This window comes from Salminus brasiliensis, chromosome 7 (assembly GCF_030463535.1).
Source record: "Salminus brasiliensis chromosome 7, fSalBra1.hap2, whole genome shotgun sequence".
Taxonomy (NCBI): domain Eukaryota; kingdom Metazoa; phylum Chordata; class Actinopteri; order Characiformes; family Bryconidae; genus Salminus; species Salminus brasiliensis.
The window spans coordinates 38,201,993-38,226,177 of record NC_132884.1 but is presented as its reverse complement, the minus strand read 5'-3'; the positions used below and the strand labels follow the sequence as shown (position 1 = coordinate 38,226,177).

At 41.3% G+C, this 24,185-nt stretch overlaps 1 protein-coding gene across 1 annotated transcript; it reads right to left on the bottom strand.

Annotated features, from left to right (window-relative positions):
* Positions 1-4,186: 4,186 nt before the first annotated feature.
* On the bottom strand, positions 4,187-23,368 carry ilrun (inflammation and lipid regulator with UBA-like and NBR1-like domains). The gene is made up of 5 exons (XM_072684866.1): positions 23,093-23,368; positions 18,791-18,945; positions 17,601-17,798; positions 13,339-13,643; positions 4,187-6,795 (listed from the first exon to the last, which is right to left on the bottom strand). The coding sequence occupies exons 1-5, from the start codon at positions 23,248-23,250 to the stop codon at positions 6,760-6,762; spliced, it is 852 nt and encodes a 283-aa protein (XP_072540967.1). The 5' UTR covers positions 23,251-23,368; the 3' UTR covers positions 4,187-6,759.
* Between the last annotated feature and the right edge of the window lie 817 nt (positions 23,369-24,185).

Genomic DNA, 24,185 nt, shown 5'->3' with positions numbered 1-24,185 from the left:
GGTCAAATGTTTGTTGAAGGTTGGCCTTTTTCTAGGGAAATTCATGTAAATGCGAGCATCCTATTGTTGATCTGGATATAAGGAGGCGTGTTCAGTTTGGACACGTCTTTCTACGTATTTAGTCTTCTAGCCTTGTATCTCAATTTTGACTTTTTGACATCAGGTGTTTTTTATATAGGCGTCCAAATGTCATGATGAATGGACCAATAGAAATGTTCATAACGTTTTTGGAAAACTTTTGTAACATTCATCTCGCACATAGTTCAACCTTCATAAGAGAATATTTACATTAATATTACATTAACATTTACGGTATTTCGCAGACGCTCTTATCCAAAAGTGCTTAACTATTTACTCAAGAAAAACCTCAGCTAGTTTGAATAGACTAAAAATTTAAAGATCCTCTAAGTTTAGACTCTACTAAACTCAAGTCAATAAGGTGACCTTAGTACTCTGCTATTCGCCCAAATACTCTCGGAAGAGGAGGGTCTTCAGTCTGGGTTTGGACTCTGCTGTTCGGACACCCAGGGGAAGTTCATTACATCACTTTTTAATGCAGGACAGAAAAAAGTCTGGACGCTCGTCTTCCGTGGATCTTAAAGGATGGTGGGTTGAGCCGAGCCGTACTTGAAGCTGGAAGGGCTCTTGGTGCCGATCTGCTTTTGACCATTGCCATCAAATACGGAGGGGCTGGCTGGTCCATTCTTGGCTTTGTAGACCAGAGTCAGTGGTTTGAATCTGATGCGGGGAGCAGCAGCTACAGGAAGCCAATAAAGACAGAACACAGTAGAGGAGCTGAACATGGCCGAACTTAGAAACGTTGAAGACGCCCTGTGTTGCTGCATTTTGGATAAGTTGCAGGGGCCTGAAGGTGCGCAAAGGGAGACAGAAGCCAGAAGAGAACATTGTTGTTCCACACCAAGAAGCACTGTCTGTCAGTTGAAACGGCAGCAAAGGCCAACTTTTAGAACTCCTGTTGACTTTCCTATAAGTACAATCCTTAAAGGTAAACACAGGAGGACAAACTATGACGAAACAAAAGAAATTGACATGCTTTATTAAAATAACAAAAGGTGTCGAGGCTTGGGAAGAAGATGTAGAGAGAAGTCAGACGTAGTTTGGCTTTGGGCCAAAACCACTTTGAGGCCTAAAAATAAACAGAAACGAGGAGTGAGGAGGTGGTGGGTGTGGGCGTGGGTTAATCACACAGAAATAGGGTTATGACGAGTGAAGGAGTGTGTAGAGTCTTTGCAGTTCTGGAGAAGGTCTTCTATAAATATAAATATAAATATATAGTTGTATTATATGCTATTATGTTGAGCTCCTTTACGGTGCACCATCTAGTTGTGCATGCACAGCTTTGTCACAGACATTACTGCCAATACAACAGTTGTTCTAGAGCAGCCATGTCACCATGCCCAACGCCTTCCTGTAGATAGGGTATAGAAGGGATGTAGCCCTGCCACACTGGGAGCACTGGGAGATTTTTGTTAAGAGCATAGGAGCTCCCAATTGAAAACTGATAGAGTATACACTAATCAGCCATAACATTAAGACCTAAGGTCTGCAGTCCCCCTCGTATTACCAAAACAGCACTGAGCCTCCCAAGACGGTAGCAGCAGATTCTTACAGCAAGTCCTGTTGTAAGTTGCTAAGTGGGGCCTTCTTGGATCACATCAATGAGCCTTAGGTGCCCATCACCCATCTTTTGGTAGGTACTGACCACTGCATACCTGGAACACCCCAACAAAACCTGCCTGACGCTCTGGAGATGTTCTGACTTGATCGTCTAGCGTTCACAGTTTGGTTCTTAGTTCATTCAATTTCAAGACTGTTTACTTGCTGCCTAATATATCCACACCTTGCCAAATGCCATTGTAATGTGGTTCAATGTTTCTTACTTCACCGGTCAGTGGTTTTATTTCTAATGGCTGATCAGTGTCTGCTTTATGTGTAATCCAGAAAACTGTTGAAAGACTTTGGTTCATTACCTGAAACCAAATCTAGCATTGGAATGGAACACAGAGCTTCTCAGCTGAGTGCTGGAAAGAAAACCACCAGTTACGAGAGCTCTTATCTGCATCTGGCAATTATGTGACACCTGTCCTATCCCAAGAAAAGAATCGTTGCAGTGAGCACCCGATCCAGAAGGTTCGATTCCCACAGTTTACAACTAGTGTTTATTTAACGGCTGACTTTACTGTAAACCCTCAAGCTAGGGATCACAGTCCATCACGACCACTTGCTGATCCCTCAACAGACGCAAAGCGTGGGCAAAAGCAGCGATGGAGTTGGGGTTGGAGACTGCTGAAGTCTGCAGAAAGGTAGATGTCCAGGATTGGCCACCACTAGTTTAGGACAGTGGTTCCCCAACCTGGCCCTGGAGGATTCCCTGCCCTGTATGTTTTAATGGTTTCTAACACACTACCTTCTAATCAGGATTAGCTGGATCATGTGTGTTGGGAATGTACAGGGCAGGGGTTCCTTCAGGGCCAGGGTTGGGAACCACTGTCCTAGAGTAAACAGTGGCTAACCATTCAGTCCTTGGGGCCTCCTAGATGAGTGGTCCCCCATCCCTGGTCCTGGCCCTGTTTGAATGGTTCCTAATACTAATGTATTATGTATACTAGGGGTTCCTCCAGCAACCACTTGGGAACCACTCATCTAGGAGGTCCCAATGACTGGTTGGTTAGCCACTGTTCCCAATCCTAGTCCTAAAAGATCCACATTTTAGAGGTTTCCTGCACCAACACACCACCTTCAACTCAGGAAGAGCTATTAGTTAAGAGCTAATTAGCTGACGAGCTGGATCAGGTGTGCTGAGGGTGAGGTAAACACTAAGATGTGCAGAGCAGGGGTTCCTCCAGGGACAGGGCTAGGGACCACTCGTCTTGGAGGCTCTGAGGAGTGGTTGGTTAAGGTTGGTTAACCACTCCAAGTCTAGGACAGTCGTTCCCAACCCAGGCCCCGGTGGACCCCCTCTTCCATGCCATGCAAAAAAAAGGCAGTGATAATGACACAATGACAAACATGGTGGTCAGAACAGCTGGTGTTATTTTAAAAGACGGTGGTGAAAACCTGGTCAGCGTTCTCTGTTCTGCCCTCTAGTGGACGCCTCCAGTAACACACGTAGCACATAGGCAAGACGCAGCAAGTTGTCTATGCAATACATGGCCAAACAGCAGGTATATCTCTAGGCTAAAATGGGCAGGACAGGGGGTCTTTCAGTGCCAAGTTTGGGAAGCTCTGATCTTGAATGCCATGAGGACTGTTTGGATAAACACTGCTTTATGGAAATACATCTCAGTTGTGTCAAGAGTCTTCTGATATAGTCTTCTAAATAGTATCAGTGTGCTGTGCGACCATCTCCACAAACCAACGTAAGAGAGCGTGAGAAAGTCCTCACTAAAACCAAGATGAACACTGGCTTGGCGTTTGTAAGGTGGCGAGAGCTCTGTGAACTGAGAGCAGGTAGGATAGTGTTATTATACTGGAGTCACAGTGTAGTACAGTAGTATTAGCTACCTGTATAGCAACATAGCTGGTTAGCTTTGCTAACGCTGTTAGCACTATTGCTTCTGTTGTTTGAAAAAACAGCTAGTCATTATTCTTACATCAAGACATCAAGAGCTATCCTCGCTGTTGTTTAGTAAACACAACCTATACGACCACCTAAACAGAGACCTGACTGAGTGGACGCTTTATACAGCGACTGGACTCACGCTAACCAGCCAGTGATCGCCTCTGTTTATTTCTGTATTGCCACACCTCAAAAGAAAGCCTTCAGACTCCATATTCCCCATTTTTCTGTGTGTTGGACGCAATTGCTCTCAACATTGTAAACGTATGTCGTCATAAACAAACACTCAAAAACACAGAACACATTTATGTAAATTAACCTGCAGTAAAAATTGAATTCAATTAAAAAACACAGTTATTACGCAGATAAGAATGACATAAGGGTGAAGGTAAACTTGCTATGGTCAGATTCGTCCACTCTGAAAGGAGGTCTCACCACAACACACGTTTCAGAAGTACTCTTCCACAAGCTTGGTGCAATTACACATTCTCACCAGAGGGGTCTCTAAATCCCCAGGACTTACGGGCTATCGCTTAAACCACGATGCCTACTGAACACCTACTGTACTCTGGCCAACAAAACCCACGAATAAACAGGACACATCCGTTCTTTTTAAGTGTTGATTTAATCATACAAATGTTCATTTACACATACAGGAAAAGGGCTTCATTTTTGTATTTTCTCTTTTCTGTTAAATGTGCTACCATAGGACTCTATGCAAACACTCTGCTCATCCATTCACCATGCCACCGTGCAGAAAACTCAACAGCAAACAAAACAAAAGAAATGTCAAAAAATATTAAAGAGAAAAAAAAGAAGAAAAAGAAAAAGAGAAGACCACAACTTAGCAATTTCTCACTCAAATTCAGCCTCTCGCACACACAACTCGGACAGCAATAGTAATTTGAAAATGGGAATATCGATTCTCTTGTGGATGAGGACATTCACAGATACAACTCAAAGGAAGACTCGACTCATGAGGCAATGACATTGTCTTTGAGCTGTAGGCAGCACACAATATTCATAATCAGAAATCACTGAAGTAATAATTTCGCCTGTCCAATCTCTATGGCAAACTAAGACAGTATCTGCTAGCTAGTATGGCATTGACGCGTCGCAAAACTAACACGTGGTGTTTTCTCAGAGAGACAAAAACAGACCGCCCACCCTTCTCAAACACTGCATAGATAATCAGCGATTTGAACTTGACACACAGCAAATTCCCCCAAAATAACATTAGACAGTTGTCAGTGATGGCAAGCGTTTTATCGGTTACCAGATACACAGTGAAGGGGGGCATCTTACTGTAACATCATTAAGGAGGAGATCACAATGATCACTTACTTCCACATGTCAGAGTGAGCATGGACACAATGTTTTTTTTTGTTTTGTTTTGTTTTTTTGACACGATGACCACTGAACCGGGATACTGCACAGGTCGAGATTTCGGCCAGGGTGATTCGTATTATTACTATACAAGCCAATTAAAACTGCAAGGCAATCTTTTTTAGTTTAAAGGTCCTTATAAATTAAAAATATAAATAGATATGTAATATACACCCTCTCATACTGAATATATCACGTCTTTAACATACCATAACCTCCGTGTCGTCACGGTCACGCAAAAGCCTTGTACCTCCAAAACGGCAACTTTACAGGAAAAGGAATTAAAAAATAGATTTTATTCCAAGTCGTTCTGGAGCATTTCTATTGGCATAATCACACAATAGATCTGCCAGATTCAAATGTGAAAAGAGAGAGAGACAGAGAGATACAAGATTTTTACGTGGCGGTGAAGATGTGTAAACACAATTTAGGCTAAACATTTCTGGTAAATATGCATTCATACACATTTTACTTTTTGGGGTTTTCCAGCAAAAAGGTGTCGTTTTATGTAAGAACACATTCAAAAATCACAAGAGTAAAGACAGTTCAAAAGACATCCTCCACAAAAACCTCAACTTTTGGGACGTGAGAAAAAAAAAAAAAAACAAACAAAAAAAAAACAAAACACCAACCTCCCCCCAAAAAACGTGGCCAAGCCGACTAATAGTGTCAAAGAATCAGGTGCTTTGGGGACTCTCGCATTGGAGAAACCAGCAAGCCGTAATGAAATGAACGCTCGAGTCAAGCGTCTGTGCCCCAGGCGTGAGCTACTCGGACTTAAGCCACCACACACACACACACACACACACACACACACACACACACACACACACACACACACACACACACACACACTCAAAAGATATCGGCTTTCAAAGTTTTGGAAACGAAAGAAATTTGAACTGTCTGCACGAGCGACTGCGACAAGGAGAAGATCATCAGGGCTTTCCAGTGGGAGCTATGTAGCTCAGTGCAATCGTGATATTAGCCCAGAACGATCGAAGGGCCTGCTAAGCTTCTAAGCTTTCCAGTATAACAGGGCTGTGAGGGTGTGTTCTGTTCATAGGTTCAGCGGTTCCACCTTCTGGCCTTCAACAAGCACTACTGTTGGGTTTGTGGACTGATTCTGACGTGAGACTGGTCTGTGAAGTGTGATTAAGATCAGCGATAATAAATTAGGACTAATGAAGGCGAAAGCCTTGCCAATCATCTGAAGAAGAGTACGAAGACAACGTAATAGGATCAATTCCACATTTCTACTGAGCAGTACAGGAGGGCTCCTTTCTCCATGTAGACGATCGCCGGATTTTCAGTAAAATCGTTCAGTTTGCAAAGTAAAAGTCATCAAGAACATCAATGTAAAATATAAAACTACTTGACAGGCAAAAATTCTTTCAATGGCTTTTTTTCACTTCTCGTTTGTGCATTGTCCACACGCGCATACATACACACACATGTCCATACGCACTCATACACACACTTCCAAATCTCTCACTTGAATCTACGGTTTGTGACAATACAGACCAAAAAAACAAAAAAACAAAAAAACCAACCTGTGTATCTGACTGAGGATTTCTAGCACTCATCTTAATTTAGCATTCACACATGCGTAACTCAGGTGTCGACAACGGCTGGACATTGATTTAGAACCAAACAGCCATGTCCGTATCTTAGGTCGTGTTGTGATGCATGGGGAGAGAGGAGGGTTGCCAAGTCTTTATAATAAATCTGTTACTCCCCTGTGTAACCCCACAGAAAAGGGGGGGATTCCAGACGGTGATGATTTCTGTCCCTTAAGACTGTCCAAAAGGGTAGGGCCCGTGGCAGCCCTGCGGAGAAGAAGGGGGAGAAAAGGAAAAGCATAAGTTAAAAGTTATACAGCACACATTCAGTAACACACTGGTAGAAATATGCAGGGCCCATAATAGCAGAATAACGTCCGGTGGCCTTCAAGTGTGCACTTAAGAAGGAACAAGTAATGCAGAAGGCATGAGCACACCTTGGCTCACTCCCTCTGGTGGCAGAGAGGCAGATTAGCAATACGTTCAGTCCGTCTCCTTCACTTCTTTAAGTGAAGCCATAGAAGAACCACTTCAGGCACCATAAGGACCATGGGCTTCCCAGATAAGTACTGCCAATAGAATAGGACTCTGCTCTGAAGCAGATAAACATGATGAACCTATTGGCACCATGCTGTCTAACACCTGGTGTGGGCAAGGTTGCTATTAAGACCCCCAGCATTGAGCTGTGTAGCAATGGACCCATTATGGTTCTCCATCCAATACTACACTAACACTCATCACTGAATACAATCAAATCCTCACAGCAATACTCCTCCAAAATCTAGTAGAAAGCCATCTTCTTCCCTGGACAGTGGAAACAGGATACTCTTTTTTTTGGTTTGTTTTCAACACCCTTCATTTCAGAAAAAAAACAATGAATGAGCAGGTGTCCCAATACTTTTGTCCATAGTGTATAGAATCTTTAGAAGATCTAAAGAGCGCTCACTTGATGTAAATGTTGGATCTTCTATGACAGCACTCAGAGAACTATCTGAAGCACCTGTATTTTTAGGAGTGCGCACACACTTGTGGCCATTAAAACCGCAATGGCACATCTTCAGAACTAACAAAAAGAAGCCAAAAGCAACTGTCGTCCTCCCACACGTCTGTTGGGGTAAGAACGGGGCTACATTTGATCAGATAAGAGTGAGCCTAATTAATGCTTGAGGAACTCCAGCATGTCTCAGCCCTTCAGGTTTGGGTGTGTCAGTAAATAACAGCTTTGGAGCGAAAAGAACGATGTGATGCAGCACATTTAAACACCACACACCCAGCACTATCAAGATGACTAGGAGGTAGATACCCAGGCTATATTTAGTGACCCAGGCTATACACGTAATACATTTCACACTCAGGACTGCAACACACATTAAAGAAGAGCGCCAGGCCGCTATCGGGTTGGCAAAATAAGCTACAGTATATGGACAAAAGTATTGGGACACCAGCTCATTTGTTTCATCCGAAATCAAGGGCAAAGACAAAACTGTCCCTACTGTCCAGGGTAGACTTTCTACTAAATTTTGGAGCACTGCTGTGAGGATCTGATTGCATTCAGCGACAACAGATCTGAGATGAGATCAGGACGCTTCATCCAAAAAGTACTGGATGGATCCATCATCATTCCAGAGAACACAGTTACAGTTCTACTGCTCCACAGCTCAATTCTCAAAGAGTCCAGAGGGCCAATGTCTCTACAGGGACTAGACAAGCCGTGCGTATGCCTTTGCACATCTGTAGTAGTTGAAAGTGTATATTAGAAGGGGTGTCCACAAACATCTGGACATAAATAGTATTTTTTCTTGCACATTTTACCCCCCCTCCCCTCTCTCACTCCAAAATCATTCCAGTGCTGTGAAAGTGAAGATGCTTACAGCCAGAAATTCTTCACAACCAACATAAGAGCCTAAGAATTTGCAGCAAATTATCCATCTTTGGTAATATCACTGGTCACCAATCCTGCTCCTGGAGAGCTGCCTTCCTGTAGACTTTGCCTCCAAACCTAATCCACCCCACCTGACCCAACTTACTTATTCATATAAAGGTCTGAGTGTGTAAGACTCAAGTTCGAGCTGAACCCTGCAGAAAGGTAGCTCTCCAGGAGGAGGGTTGTGGACACCACAGGCCCAGCACTAACTTTAGTGCCCCAGACTCTTCATATACGTAACATTCAGGACTGCTCATGACCATCTGGGTGGGGAAACACAAGGCTAAAGTTCACCTGAAGTGTTTTCAGAAGCCTTAAGACTTCATGAAAAATGCTATCCATTATTTACAGCCATAAGCTTGAACACCTAAAATAGACTGATCGCTGAGAATCAGTGGATCTGAAACGATCTGGTTCCTCCACATTTGAAAGGTTCCTCTCCTCCCAACACATCTGAACCAACCAAAGAACTAACAGACCCGTCTCACAGACAGACAGGCTTATTTCCAATTACGCTTTAGCAGCATTACATCATTTCCACTCCACGATAAACAACTATAGCAGAAGCACACTGTGTTTTTCCGGCAGTCAGGTGTTTGTGGTGTGCGAGAGCCAAACATTGCTGACATGAGCTGGTAATGTTAGCTATTAATAAGCTGATATGTAGAGAATGATCCGCTAGCTATTTAGCACCTGGCCAAGCAAATCTACCTAACCAGCTGGTAAAAACAGTAAATGATTGACACCTCTTACTAATGGCTGGTAAACTAACTGCAGCTTTCCACGGTTTATCCAGATGAGGTGCAACAGAGCGAGATATCTGAAGCTCGCTGGGTAGAAGACGGACCTCAACAGGCATCGACTGCTGCATGACTCTCCCACAGACACACAACGTCCTGCTTTAGTGGAGTTAAAATGTAAATCAGCTCTCTGACTTGCTTGAGTCCACTAGTTCTTCTAGTGATTTGCTGGTCAGGAACGGACAGACTAAAACATGATACTTGGTGATGAATATGACCCTTAGTGTTTAGGTTCTGTGGGGCTGCGGGGCACCGCAATATTAGGGGAAAAAATGACCATGCAATCAATCAATCAATCAATCAATCAATCTATATATATATATATATATATATATATATAAAATTATTATTATTATTATTATTATTATTATTATGTGTTAGTGTACCGATAGCATATCAGTGTCTGCGCTCATACTGGCACTTACACACAGTATCTGTATCGGCTACAGAGAGCACAAATACTGGACGTCTCCAGTCATAAATAATTATTAGCAATAAACAGATCAACAGATTTAACAGAATAAATAGATTAAGCTACCAATTAAGTTTAATTAGCACTTTATGTTTTTTTCAATGGGATGTTTTTTTGGTTCTGAAATCAATAGTTGAGTTTTAGCAGCTTGTTTAAAAGTAAACACTGAAGTTTACTACCTTTTTTTTTTTTTTTTTTTTTTTTTACACAGAGACGTGACCCTGAATGTGAAATGGCTGCAGAAGCACTTTGTTTCTAAACTGGTGTTTTTTCACTACTCTGAAATGTGAATTTAAACATCAATTAAAAGCTGTTTGGTCGAGCTTGTTATTTATTTGGGATAAGATATAAAAAAAAAAAAGTATAACCTATTAAAAATGGAACACCAAAATGGAAATATTAGGATTTCTAGCCGTCTATCGAGGATTTAAGTCAGAGCTGGTATTGGTAGTCTGTATCGGCAAATACTTACAAATCTGAAAGTAAAAAGTGGTATCGGTGCATCCCTAATATATACATGCATTTTATTTCCACCAGATTTTACCATAAGTCAACTGAAGCCAATGCAAGAACCCAACACATCATGATATTACTAATAACCCAACGCACTCTGCATCAAAGACTGGCGTCAAATAAACAATATTTAGCAGATATAACCTGCCTCTGGTTAATATGTTATGGAAAATGAGAACAGTGAGGAATTTTGTTTTGTATAAGCAGCAACATGCTTGATTCTAATTTAACATTGCATACCCTGCGATGTGAACACTTCACATGCACGCATGGCGATGTTGAAACGATATATTGTGCAGCCTTATGAACAGGCCACTTCCACAGTAGCTTTCTGGAAAAGAAGTCAAATGGACAGCAGTCTCTCGCTTTGTGAGAAAGGCCCATTAAGCATTTCCAGTGTTGTAGGAATGAAGACAGATACAACCAGAAGTTGGATTTTGGATCCAACTGTAATCCACCCCACTTGATCCCCACTTTATAAAGAAACTGATTGGCTAAATGGGTTGGAGTTGAAACCCCAGGAAGGCAGCTCTCCAGGATGAGATTTGATGAACACAGTGAGCTCAGTCACTTTCGCCTTGGAGAGACATGACGTCCTCATTCACAAACCTGTAGACCATACTTGCTTGGTGGTGCTGGATTTCAGAGGCTTCCAGTCAAAATGACTTGCACCTACAGTCCCAGCTGTGATTTTAGGCACAGTTCAATTAAACAGCCAATATTCTCGTCTCAATATGTGGCACATTTTCGTGGGGATTTCAAGAGTTTACAGAGGATGGAAAATCTAAAGCCTTCCAAATATCACCATCCAGCTATTGCTCTGCATGATGAACCAGTTCAAAAGCAGTCCAACTCCTCATGACAGTAAAGCTAATGCAAGCAGACAGAGTTCTGTTCCTGGCTCCGACAGTTCCACAGCTCACCTTACTAACGAAGCCGTGTTCTCACCCAGTTCATGTGCATTAATTGACAGTGATGGCTCTTGAATGGTTTGTGTCCCTAGCCTCGGTCAAACCCCTCAGTGCTTTGTGTTCTAGGCTCACTGTCTGAGGACAGTCTGAGTCCAAGCTGGCATTGTATCTCAGTTCACTGACCATGCCAAAGGGTGCTTCAGATCAGTGCAGTCCATCAGTGCAGTTCTATTGACAGCCATCATACCGCATGTAATTCCACAAGGTCTGGAATGACAAGAATGTAGAACCTACACCCTGCTAGAATGAGTGAGACCTTTGACTGGAAATATGATAAAAAGGTATTGTATTAACTGGTTTGACAGAATGAGGATAGGTGTAACCTAATGCTGTGAATCATCACTATGCTTTTTTTCAGGTGTGACAATCTCCGGGAACAATAGAGTAAAACATTATTAGGGAGGACCTGGCCATTGTTTAGTCTGGTAAACATTTAAAGTGAGCGGCAACTCCTTAAACTTCAAGTAACCCTTGATATTTTGTGCTATCATGCATACGTTTAAAGGACTGACCCTTGAAATTCATCATTTCAACTGATATTGGTTTTATGTAAGAAAATATTGGTGATTTTATATATATATATATATATATATATATATATATATATATATATATATATATATATATATATATACACATACTATATAATTTTCTTGTGATATATTTGTGCATATTGACCTAAAGAGGATGCAACTCACTTGCGTCGGTGAATCATTAAATCTGCCCCATGGAATCATTAAGAGCGATCATCTTCTCGGTACCCCTTTATTTCAAGTACCGTTGATCAGACTGAAGGAAATCTTAAGGAAAGGCTTTTAAGTGAAGGGCAAATAGTTTTAAATAAAAAAAACGCTATGAAAAAGAAAAAAATGGTAAAGGAAATAGGAAAGGCAAAGCAAAAAAAGTCTATGAAACAATACAGAAGTGTTTCAACTGAGAGGAAATGGAGGTTGTAAAATTCCACTTAAGTCTCTACAAGGCTGTGCTTGAAAACTCGGCATCAGAACAAAAAGTGGATGTGAATGAAGCTGAAAAGAGGCCAACAATTACTTTAAAGGAGCTACAGAGTTCTGTGGCTGGGAGTGGGGTTAGGGTGCACCAGTCAGCAGTATTAAGGGCTCTGCTTACAACTAACCTGTGTGTACGGGGTGACTAGAAAGAGGCAAAATCACTGAAGGCGGAGAGGGAAAACAAACAAACAAACAAACAAACAACCCCCCCCCCCTTTTCAAAATGCTGGGTGTTGCACGAACCCAACACTGCCTATGAGGGATAGGAGACTATGCAGGTGTGTGGGGGTTGTAATCAGCGTTAGTTCCAATAGGAGAGCACCTAATTGCCCTGAAATTAGACAACTTCTATGCCAATTTCCCACCTATATAACATCTAGGACTTCATGGGACCACCGTGGACCAGATATCATTTGAGTGGTGGATAGCAATGACAACAACAAGGGCTGTTGGATGGTAGTGTGTAGTGCATCAGAGCTTTGCTGGTTATGCCAGCTTCATCAGCTGTTTTTACCCACAGGACAGCTTTAATCTGGATGTTTCTAATGGGATATTCTCAAAACATTCTCATACACTTGTAACAGAGCAACACACACCATTATACTGGTGTCGTTACTGTATTGAGGATGATCCAACACCCAAACAAAATCTGGTCAGCTATGGCGGTAATAACTGTACAGGTGCAGATGGGCTACAGTCATTTACATTTATGGCATTTAGCTGACGCTCTTATCCAGAGCGACTTACAAGGTTACTCGTATTACAGAGGTGGGCCAATGTAGTGTTAGGACTCTTATTGGTGTAGCGCAGCATAGTCACCCAGACCGGGAATCGAACCCTGGTGTCCCACATGCTGTTGTTGTAACGCAATGGCAGGTGGTGGTGTTATCTGTTGCGTCACACTACCCACAGCAACTCTATACCAGCAGATCTATACCCACAAACTAAGTGTAATAGCTAGATTGGTGTGTGAGTATGAGCATTTCTTGTGGTGGTCACTTCTCGTAGATATACAGTCAAGTTTCCATACCAAGGCAACTGACGACTGGTCATGACAGTCAACCAATAATGAAAAACAGAAATCAGGCCGATATTTAAGATCAAACTCTTCTGTACATACCTGGCTGTAAGTCACTACTGATAAGTTGTTTTGGAGACCATTTGGTGTAATATTTACAGAACTGTGAGAGAGTCCATTTTGATCTTGCTGAATGGAGTCCAGAGGGGCCACCCAGGGGCCTCCGGGGTCCTTTAGGTTATCCTCGTTGGGGTCTTGCTTGTTCTTCTGTGGTGAAGCGAAGGGGTTGAAGTCTCCCTCTACGTTGCGGTGTGGCTGAGTGTTGAACTCCGTCTCGAAGGAGGACAGCTGCTGCGTGACCCCAAGGAGACCACCGACCTCCACGCTCAGGATCACCCAGATCACATCTGCAGAACAATTCAAGACTATACTAAGAACACCAGACAGCAAGCACAAACCCTTGCAAGGTGCAAGATGATGCTCATATCCTGTTTTGACACCTGTGAAATTTAGCCAAAGGCAGGAAATGTTCGCAGGCTAGAGGTTGTAAGTTTCACTAGTGGAGTAGTCAGTCATTCAGAAAAAAAAAATCAATCAGTCATTGCTAATACAAGCTAATTTAGTGGCAGATTCTGTGGTGAGAGGTTTGCCCTGCAGTAGAGGTTTTGTTGTATTCCTATACATTCAGTCTCATACACAATGTGAAACCCTGGGTCACTTATCTTGGGGCGTGTCCAATTTGGTACTAATCAGTAACAGTAACTAGTTTTTTAGTACGTAGTATGAAGCACATACTGTTTCTGTTCCTATACAGATATCGATACATTAACTTTGCGTATTGGCTGATACCCGATGCCGATCCGATACCATTGCTGAATTAATAAACCACATACCTGATCATCTGGGAGAGACTGATGGCATCAGGATGGACGTAATCATTACTTTACTAACTTAAAACAAACTATAACAAATGAACACAGATATAAATGAACCCAATAACTGTGCTGGACCTCGGCACAGTGTTGTCTGGGCTTCAGACTTCATACTTTTATTCTGAAATTCTGTCTTTAGTCTGTGAGACTAAAGAGGAGCTAGCAGCTCCTCCCTTCTCGATTCTTCTTATATGAAAGACAAGCTGGATTGCTCGCTAATAGTTGATGATAGGTCGAGGGCCACCATCAGTGAGCCTTAGGTGCCAAGGACCCTGTCGCTGGTTCACCAGTTGTCCTTTTTTTTCTTGCTCATTTGTCCTGCTTTTAACAACACATCACCTTTAAGAACTGACTGTTCACTTGCTGTCCAATATATATATATATATATATACAGTGAGTCCAAGAAGTATTTGATCCCTTGCTGATTTTCTTTGTTTGCCCACTAATAAAGACACTATCCTTCTGCACTTTTAATGGTAGATATATTCTAACATGGAGAGACAGAATATCAAGACAAAAATCCAGAATATAATTTTAAAGAATATATTTTAATTAATTTGTATTTCAATGAGGAAAATAAGTATTTGATCCCTCTTGCCAAACACACTCAATACTTAGTGGCAAAGCCTTTGTTTGCAAGCACAGCGGTGAGACGTTTGTTGTAGTTAACCACAAGTTTAGCACACACACCAGGGGGAATTTTGGCCCACTCTTCTTTGCAGATCCTCTCTAAATCATGAAGGTTGGTGGGCTGTCGCTTGGCAACTCTGACCTTCAGCTCCCTCCATAGATTTTCGATCGGATTGAGGTCTGGCGACTGGCTGGGCCACTCCATGACCTTAATGTGATTTTTCTTGAGCCAATCCTTTGTTGCCTTTGCTGTATGTTTAGGGTCGTTATCATGTTGGAAGACCCAACCACGGCCCATTTTCAGATCCCTGGCAGAGGGGAGGAGGTTGTCCCTCAGGATTGTGCGGTACATGGCTCCATCCATCTTCCCAGTGATGCGGTGAAGTAGCCCTGTACCCTTGGCAGAGAAACACCCCCAAAACATTATGCTTCCACCTCCATGCTTGACGGTGGGCACAGTGTTCTTGGGGTCATAGGCAGCATTTTTCTTCCTCCACACATGGCGGGTGGAGTTGAGGCCAAAAAGTTCAATTTTGGTCTCGTCTGACCACAAAACCTTCTCCCAATAACTTGGTTCATCTTTCAAATGATCATTGGCATACTTGAGGCGCGCCTCCACATGTGCTCTCTTCAGCAGGGGTACCTTTCGGGCACTGCAGGATGTGAATCCATTGTTGCGCAAAGTGTTGCCAATTGTTTCCTTGCAAACTGTGGTCCCAGCTGCCTTCAGGTCATTTGCTAACTCCTGCCGAGTGGTTGCAGGACGATTTCTGACTGTTCTCAGCATCATTGCCACCCCACGAGGCGAAATCTTCTTTGGAGCACCGGGCCGAGGTCTGTTGATTGTCATGTTATACTCTTTAAACTTTCTGATAATTGCACCAATAGTTGTTACTTTCACATCCAACACCTTACTAATCTTTTTGTAGCCCATTCCAGCTTTGTGAAGGTCAACAATTCTGACTCTGAGGTCCTGTGACAGCTCTTTGGTTTTACCCATGTTGGAGACTTGAAATCTGTGTGATCTGTCTGATTCTGTGGACAGGTGTTTTTCACACAAGTGATTAGTGAGAACAGGTGGCTTCAGGTCAGGTAACAAGTTGATTGGGAGTGTCTAACTGGTCTGTAAAAGCCAGAACTGCTAATGAATACTAAGGGATCAAATACTTATTTCACTCCATGAAATACAAATCAATTAATATATATTCCTTAGATTTATTTTCTGGATTTTCTTTTTAATATTCTGTCTCTCCATGTAAGAATACATCTACCATTAAAAGTATAGAATGATCATGTCTTTATTAGTGGGCCAACGAAGAAAATCAGCAAGGGATCAAATACTTCTTGGACTCACTGTATATACACACACACACACACACACACACACCTTGATAGATAAGATGCACCCTTGACATGGTTCTGTTGTCCAAAGAAGTTTACCATCTCTAGACAATTGCAATATGAAACCCTTTCTTTTTCAACAGGATTTGGAGAAGGTTATACATGCCCTAATTACATCTTGATTGGTTACTGTAATGGACTACACATTGGTGTCTATGCAAGACTTCATTGGCTCGTTTACAGTAAAAGGCAGCTGAAGGATTTATTTCAGGTTCCAGTTCAAGGTTTTTAAGGCCCATAATGGAGCTGCACCCTCCATCCAGCTGCAGACCTCAGAGTTACTAAAACCTCATGTCTATTCCAGGTGTCTTCAGATCAGTTACTCTTGGCTGTTCCACGGTTTCAGCTGAAGCTCAAAGGTGACCGAGGAAAAGCTGCAGTGTCAAAACGCCAAAAGAGTACCACTGCACTTCTGCCTCCGTTTCAGTTTTTAAAACAGGACAGACTTTTTTAGATTTTTTTGTTACATGGATGTTTGCAATATTGGCACAAAGACCACCCTGCTTCCTGCGCTGTGAGCTCAATGAAGGCGGTATGAGACATTTAAGTCTGGCTCCACTTCTGGTCTTAACTGCACAGAGTCTGGTTGTAAATTTGACAACGTGGCAGGTGTGTTTCCATGTTTTCTAGAGCAACTGACTGGATTGTATGCATACAGCACTTTTTTTTCTTTAGTGTCCTCCATAAATAAATTACCATCATTGTCTTACATGCTCATAATTAGCAGTGGTCATCTCTGCATACTAATAAACCTTTGAGAACAGCATACAGTCAGTGAACAGAAAACATTCACACATGCCTCTGATACATGTGAAGTCAGCCACTGCAGCACCACTAGGCAGCCAACAAGCTTGAAGGAATACGCCGGGTGCCCAGCTCTGATAAAATCAACCAACAGACGCCTCTGCCGGCCAGCATCACAATAACAATGGGAGTGATTGGGCTTCTTTTGGCTCCCGCTGCAGATGGCAAAGCAGCATGGCTCAGAATCCGGACTTCCCGGCCATAGAGTGAGCGCCTGTATCTGCTGAGCCACTCAGCCAAACTCTGTCCCATTTTAAAAGCTATTAATGAAAGCCGTTAGCAGAGTATAAATGAGATGTCCTTGGCATCTGGTGAATGGTGTACCACAAGCTTGTTTATGACGTGAATGTATCGTGATAAATGGTCTGTAATTAGTTCTGTTCATGTCAGTCAAATACATCGGCCTATCAACACAGCCTGGCTTATATAAGACTGTCCAGCAAACTAGTCAATGCAGTCCCTTTCACTCACACACACAGATTAACTTGGCAATACTGTGAGGCAAACGTACTGTAAAGACGAAAGCTATTTCGCCGAGGTTTTGTGCACATCATTGTATTGTATCACTTTATTGCAAGTGTCTCCGTGGTGCCTCACCTCCGTAGAAGAGTCCGGTGGCTGTGCACATTCTCCACTGGCCCTGGTACATGCCTGGATTAGCCGGACTGCGCATCTGTACACTGACATCTGAGATCTCCTGTGGCTCCAAAGACCGCACCATCACCATATTCACATGACCAAACTGGTCACCTCCTATGTACTTCAGACACACGCCTGGGGGCCATGACTCTGAACCTGCAACACACACAGACATACAACATTTGGTGCGTGAAAAAAATGGGGCAGATGATCTGGCAAAAGATGTAACATGCATATAGTATTTCACATTTCAGCGGTCTGCTGATAAGTTAGAGAGGAAAGCATTTTTAAAGATGTAAAAAACTATTAGTATGAGATTTTTGTTAGGAATGCACCAATTCGATACTAGGATCGGATCTCGGTCCCTAAACTAAGAAAATTCTGGATCGGGTATTGGATAATTAGTCTGATCCAAGGGCCCGATCCATTTTTACGGAACCGCCGGTATTCTAGACTTCATAACTCAGAAGCAGACTAACCTACATCATACCGACATCATACACAGATCAAAGCAAATAGCAAGTGTAGTAATCCAGCTCGTCTTCATATAAGGAGAACCGAGAAGGGAGGAGCTGCTCGCTCCTCTTTAGTTTCATAGACTTGGAAATTCAGAATAGAAGTCCTGAGCCCAGACAACACTGTGTATATAAGCACAATTATTATACTTATATATAGGTGATTATGTGTTATAGTATGATTACATCAATCCTGATGCCTTAAGTCTCCCCCACATTGTGAGATATAGGATGTAATAATTCAACAATGGTATCGGATCAGTATCTGGTATCGGCCGATGCACAAAGTTCATGTATTTTGTATCCGTATCGGAACAGAATCGGCATCCACAGCTGAAGTAAACCTGAGCGAAGCACCTAACTCCCTAATTGCTTCCTGGGTGCTGAGGTGGCTGCCCAAATCTCTAGTGTGAATGTGAGTGTGTGAGTTCATTGGCAAAAATGGGTTAAAATCCATTGCACTGCAGTACAAAGTCAGTAAAGTGTCATTAATGTCATTACAATTGAATGCCTTTTGTAATGCCTTCATTTTTTCATTAGGAATGCCTTCCCAATGTAAGTCCCACCAAACGCACTCCACAGGACCACCCAACCGACACTGGAGAGGCAGCTTTTACCAAGGCAAGTACAAACCTGTATTCTGTATCCGCCATGTCTTTGTGAACTGTGTGTCAGGAGGCACAGACTCTCCCTCTCCAATAGTCACATCTTCTACAAAAGACATTGACGGCGTGTTGATGTTTGGACTCTCAAAGTCATAATAGGCTCCAATTGCTGCTTGCAGATTCCTGATAAAAAGAGACGACATCGGTAGAAAAGACATTGGTCAAATTTCACACAGCATTTTGGACCCATTATCTACTGACAAACTTAAACACCATGCGTCTCTGCTTGTTTTTAATTTTCTAAACAAAGTTAAACATCTACAAAATCTCAGACAAAAATAATGAACCAATAATAAAAAAAAAAAGTTTAAAGTCAGTAGTGACAGATTTTCATCTACGATCCAAACACTCTTCCATATTTAGTACAGTGATTAGTGACTAAATTACTCTGTTTATAATGAAATGTGCAGTCTTCTATACGCACTGACCGTATGCTTGATACGCTGAGAAGTTTGTGTATCACGATAACAAATTTTATCACAATATGATAATATTGTCATACTTCTACTGTATTACGCTAACTTTAATATGTTCTTCCACCAGCGTTATAAAATACATTATAAATGATAATCCAAAAATACAGAGTAAATAAAGTATAAAGGCAGAAAAACTAAATTTACAGACATAGAAAGTTCCCCAAGTTTTATAAATTATGCCCTGAAATGATTCAATGATCCTCCAGTGTAACTAATGTCTACCCTCTAAACTGAGAGAATGGTTTATGTCTCTAAACATTATTTTTAGACATACTCCGTAGAAGCTTCATACAAAAAACAGACAATGAATTAACCAAAATAGAGAAAGTTATAAAGCCCCTATAGCAAGGTAAAATATCAAGATTTATTTAAAGACCTAAACCCCTTTATTTAATAGAACTGTTCCCTCAATTTAACAAATTGCTCCCTTAGTTTACCAATCTGTTCCCTCAATTTAATAAAGTATTCTCTAAGAGGAGATGCTTCAGTGAGATGCAAAATGAAGGGAAATTCCATTAAATTGAGGGAACGTCTCTAAATAATTTCTTTCTACCTTAATAATATTATATATTTTTTATTTTTCATTAGTATTTTACCTTAATAATAATTAAAATATTAATAATAGTGGCTCCGTACAAAAAGTTACAATAAAGTAAAGTTACGAAGCCCCTATATTATCAAGGTAAAATATAGAGATGAGAAAAATAATATTTAGAGACCCAAACCCCCCAATTTAATAAATTATTCTCTTAGAAAATTTAATTAAACGGAGGGAACGTCTCAAAATATTATTTTTCTACCTTAATAATACTACTATAAAACAAAGCCACCAAAATAAAGAAAGTTAAAATCCCTATAGTATCAAAGTAAAATATCAAGATTCAAAAAATAATACTTAGAGACCTAAATTTAACAAAAAGTTCACTTAGTTTACCAATATGTTCCCTCAATTCAAGAAATGATTCCCTTAGAGGGGATGCTTCATTTAAAATGAAGAAAGATTTTATTAAATTGAGGGAACGTCTCTAAATATTATTTTTCTACCTTAATAATACTTTAGGGGCTCTGCAAAATAAATAAATAAATACCAAACCCCCTACAGTATCATGGTAAAATATCAAAATTAGAAAAACAATATTTAGAAATCCGAACCCCCGTAATTTAGTAAATTATTCTGCTTCAGTTAAAATGAAGGAAAATTTCATTAAATGAAGGGAACGTCTCTAAATATTATTTTTCTACCTTAATAATAGTTTTGGGGCTCTGTAAAAAAAAAAAAAAAAAAGGCAGCAAAGTAACCAAAATAAAGAAAGCCCCTATAGTATCAAAGTAAAATATCAAGATTAGAAAAATAGTATTTAGAGACCTAAATTTAACAAATAGTTCCCTCAATTTAAGAAATGATTCCCTTAGAAGAGATGTTTCAGTTAAAATGAAGAAAGATTTTATTAAATTGAGGGAACGTCTCTAAATATATTTTTTCAACCTTAATGATACTTTAGGGGCTCTGTACAAAAAAAATAAAGAAAGTACCAAAGCCCCTACAGTATCATGGTAAAATATCAAGATTAGAAAACAATATTTAGAGATCCAAACCTCTCAATTTAATAAATTATTATTTTAGAGAAGATGCTTCAGTTAAAATGAAGGAAAATTTCATTAAACTGAGGGAGCGTCTCTAAATATTATTTTTCTACCTTAATAATAGATTTGGGGCTCTGTAAAATAATAGACAGCAAAGTAACCAAAATAAAGTCCCTATAGTATCAAAGTAAAATATCAAGAAAATAAAATAAGGAAATTATTGTCTTAGAGAAGATGCATCAGTTAAAATGAAGGAAAATTTCATTAAACTGAGGGAGCGTCTCTAAATATTATTTTTCTACCTTAATAGTTTTGGGGCTCTGTAAAAAAAATAGACAGCAAAGTAACCAAAATAAAGTCCCTATAGTATCAAAATAAAATATCAAGAAAATAAAATAAGGAAATTATTGTCTTAGAGAAGATGCATCAGTTAAAATGAAGGAAAATTTCATTAAACTGAGGGAGCGTCTCTAAATATTATTTTTCTACCTTAATAATAGTTTTGGGGCTCTGTAAATAAATAGACAGCAAAGTAACCTAGCTAAATAAAGTCCCTATAGTATCAAAGTAAAATATCAAGAAAATAAAATAAGGAAATTATTGTCTTAGAGAAGATGCTTCAGTTAAAATGAAGGAAAATTTCATTAAACTGAGGGAGTGTCTCTAAATATTATTTTTCTACCTTAATAATAGTTTTGGGGCTCTGTAAAAAAATAGACAGCAAAGTAACCTAGTTAAATAAAGTCCCTATAGTATCAAAGTAAAATATCAAGAAAATAAAATAAGGAAATTATTGTCTTAGAGAAGATGCTTCAGTTAAAATGAAGGAAAATTTTATTAAACTGAGGGAGCGTCTCTAAATATTATTTTTCTACCTTAAAAGTTTTGGGGCTCTGTAAAAAAATAGACAGCAAAGTAACCTAAATAAAGTCCCTATAGTATCAAAGTAAAATATCAAGAAAATAAAATAAGGAAATTATTGTCTTAGAGAAGATGCTTCAGTTAAAATGAAGGAAAATTTCATTAAACTGAGGGAGCGTCTCTAAATATTATTTTTCTACCTTAATAATAGTTTTGGGGCTCTGTAAAAAAATAGACAGCAAAGTAACCTAACTAAATAAAGTCCCTATAGTATCAAAGTAAAATATCAAGAAAATAACATAAGGAAATTATTGTCTTAGAGAAGATGCTTCAGTTAAAATGAAGGAAAATGTCATTAAACTAAGGGAGCGTCTCTAAATATACATATTTTTACCATGTATTACAGTATCATCCAGTATTACACCGATTTCAACGTTTTATACCAGTTTAATACAACGAATTACAGCAGAAAACACAAAAACATATAATAAACTAACAGAATAAAAAGCACAGGAGAGCCTAAAGGGCTGTGACTTCTCGAAAGCTCTGTGCGGAGTCAGGCTGATATGAGGGAGCGCAGGGCAGCTTATGTAACCCAGCGCAAACACTTTGACCCACGGCAAGAGTCTCTGCCTACAAACTTAGCTTAGCTTAGCTTAGCGGTGCTAGTTCTTAGATAACGAGCGGGGAAACGACCAGAAAAGTTTTAAGCGAAGTAGCACAAACGTCCTGAAAGGTCTTTTCACACAGCACGACTCGACCCAGGTGTCAAAGTACGGGCTGGTGCTGAATCGTGACTGAGCGGCGCCTGGCAGATACTGGCGAGCAGAGTACAGTCAGTTAGCTTAGCATAGCTTAGCTTAGCATAGCTTCAGCTCTGCTCGTCGTTCCTTCCCAATTTTATAACTCAAACGACACCCAGACGATATTTACTCAGTGTAGTTCACATATAGACATGTCCACCTCTTTTACTGGTGGGGTCGCTTTGTATAGTTTTACATAACTTCGGAGCACTGCTCCCTGATAGCAGGAATTAGCATAAGGTAGCGTAGCATAGCATAGCGTAGCACACAGCTATAGCCATACACAGGCAGGCAGGCAGGCTGGCAGGCAGGCTGGCCAACCAAAACCATGAGCAGGGGCAAGTTTCGGTTGTGCTGCTCGCTCCTGTGTCTCTCTCTCTCTCTCTCTCTCTCTCTCTCTCTCTCTGTCTCTCACACACACACACACACACACCAGCTCGGTCCAAGACAGCTTAGCTAATGTTTGCGTGAAATGGCTGTGAGTGAACAGTGACAGAGATGTGGACAGAAGCGTGTGAAAGGCCCCGTGAGGATCCCGCGGCTCACCAGTTGGTCATGTCTAGGAAGAAGGCGCAGCCAGCGGGGTTGAGCTGGAAGCCCAGCAGTCTTTGGAATTCAGAGATGAGGACATCTTTGTCCGTGGTGCCCATGCAACTGAACTTCTGCATGAGCTCCTGGTCCAGGTCTATGTCCATGCCCTCCATCGGCGGGGGTCCCGGGGCAGCGACGGGAGAAGTTTTTTAATTTAATCCGAGGCCTCGTCCACTCATAACAACCGAGTCAACAACAAGCTCAGTACGCATGGCTGAGGGCCACGCGTGACGTCACCCGGAGGAGGGGTGCGGGGAGGGGTGCGGGGAGGGGAGGGGAGGGGAGGGGTGCGGAGGGGCACGTCAGCTGTTGCTATTCTGAGGGGGGTAAAAGAACGAAGCGTTTGGCTCCAAAATAGCACACCCTCCTCTATTTTCCGCCTCCCTAAAACGTGACGTGCGCCTTCTGCTTCGTGCTCCCCCCGCAACGTCATCGCCGATTCAGCGAGAGCGTGATAGGAGTGCAGGGAGTGAGGATGCTGGGGATGCTGGGGATGCTGTGTGGGGTGTTAGGCTGTTTTAGCCAGGGCAGGGATTCAGCATGAGTCAACACGCACTCCAGGCACAGATTCATTTCTTTAGAAAGCTCAGGTTATCTCCTTTAATTTCTCTGTATGATTTCGATAGTCATAGTCATCATGATGGTACCCGTATTCTTCCCTCACAAGCAGCATTAGACCATATCGCCCCAAACCACATAAGCCTGTCTGAGCTGACGAATCTGATCCTTACTGACTATCCAGAGGAAGCGTGGGGATAGTGAGATGCTCTATTCGTCTATTATATAATATTGTATAACATATTGTCGCTGTTTGTCATTCCAGAGAACTTGTATCTTGTAACTTCTCAGGAGAAGGACTCGGTCATGCAGATTTCTCCTTTTCGACATCCGAAGAATTATTCGACCCTACCTCTCTGAAGAGGCCACCCAGGTGCTCGTTCAGTCTCTTGTCATTTCGAGACCTGACCACTGCAGCTCCCTTCTGGCTGGTCTTCTTCCTCTGCGCACCATCAGGCTGCTGCAGTTGATCCAGAAGGCACAGGTGGCA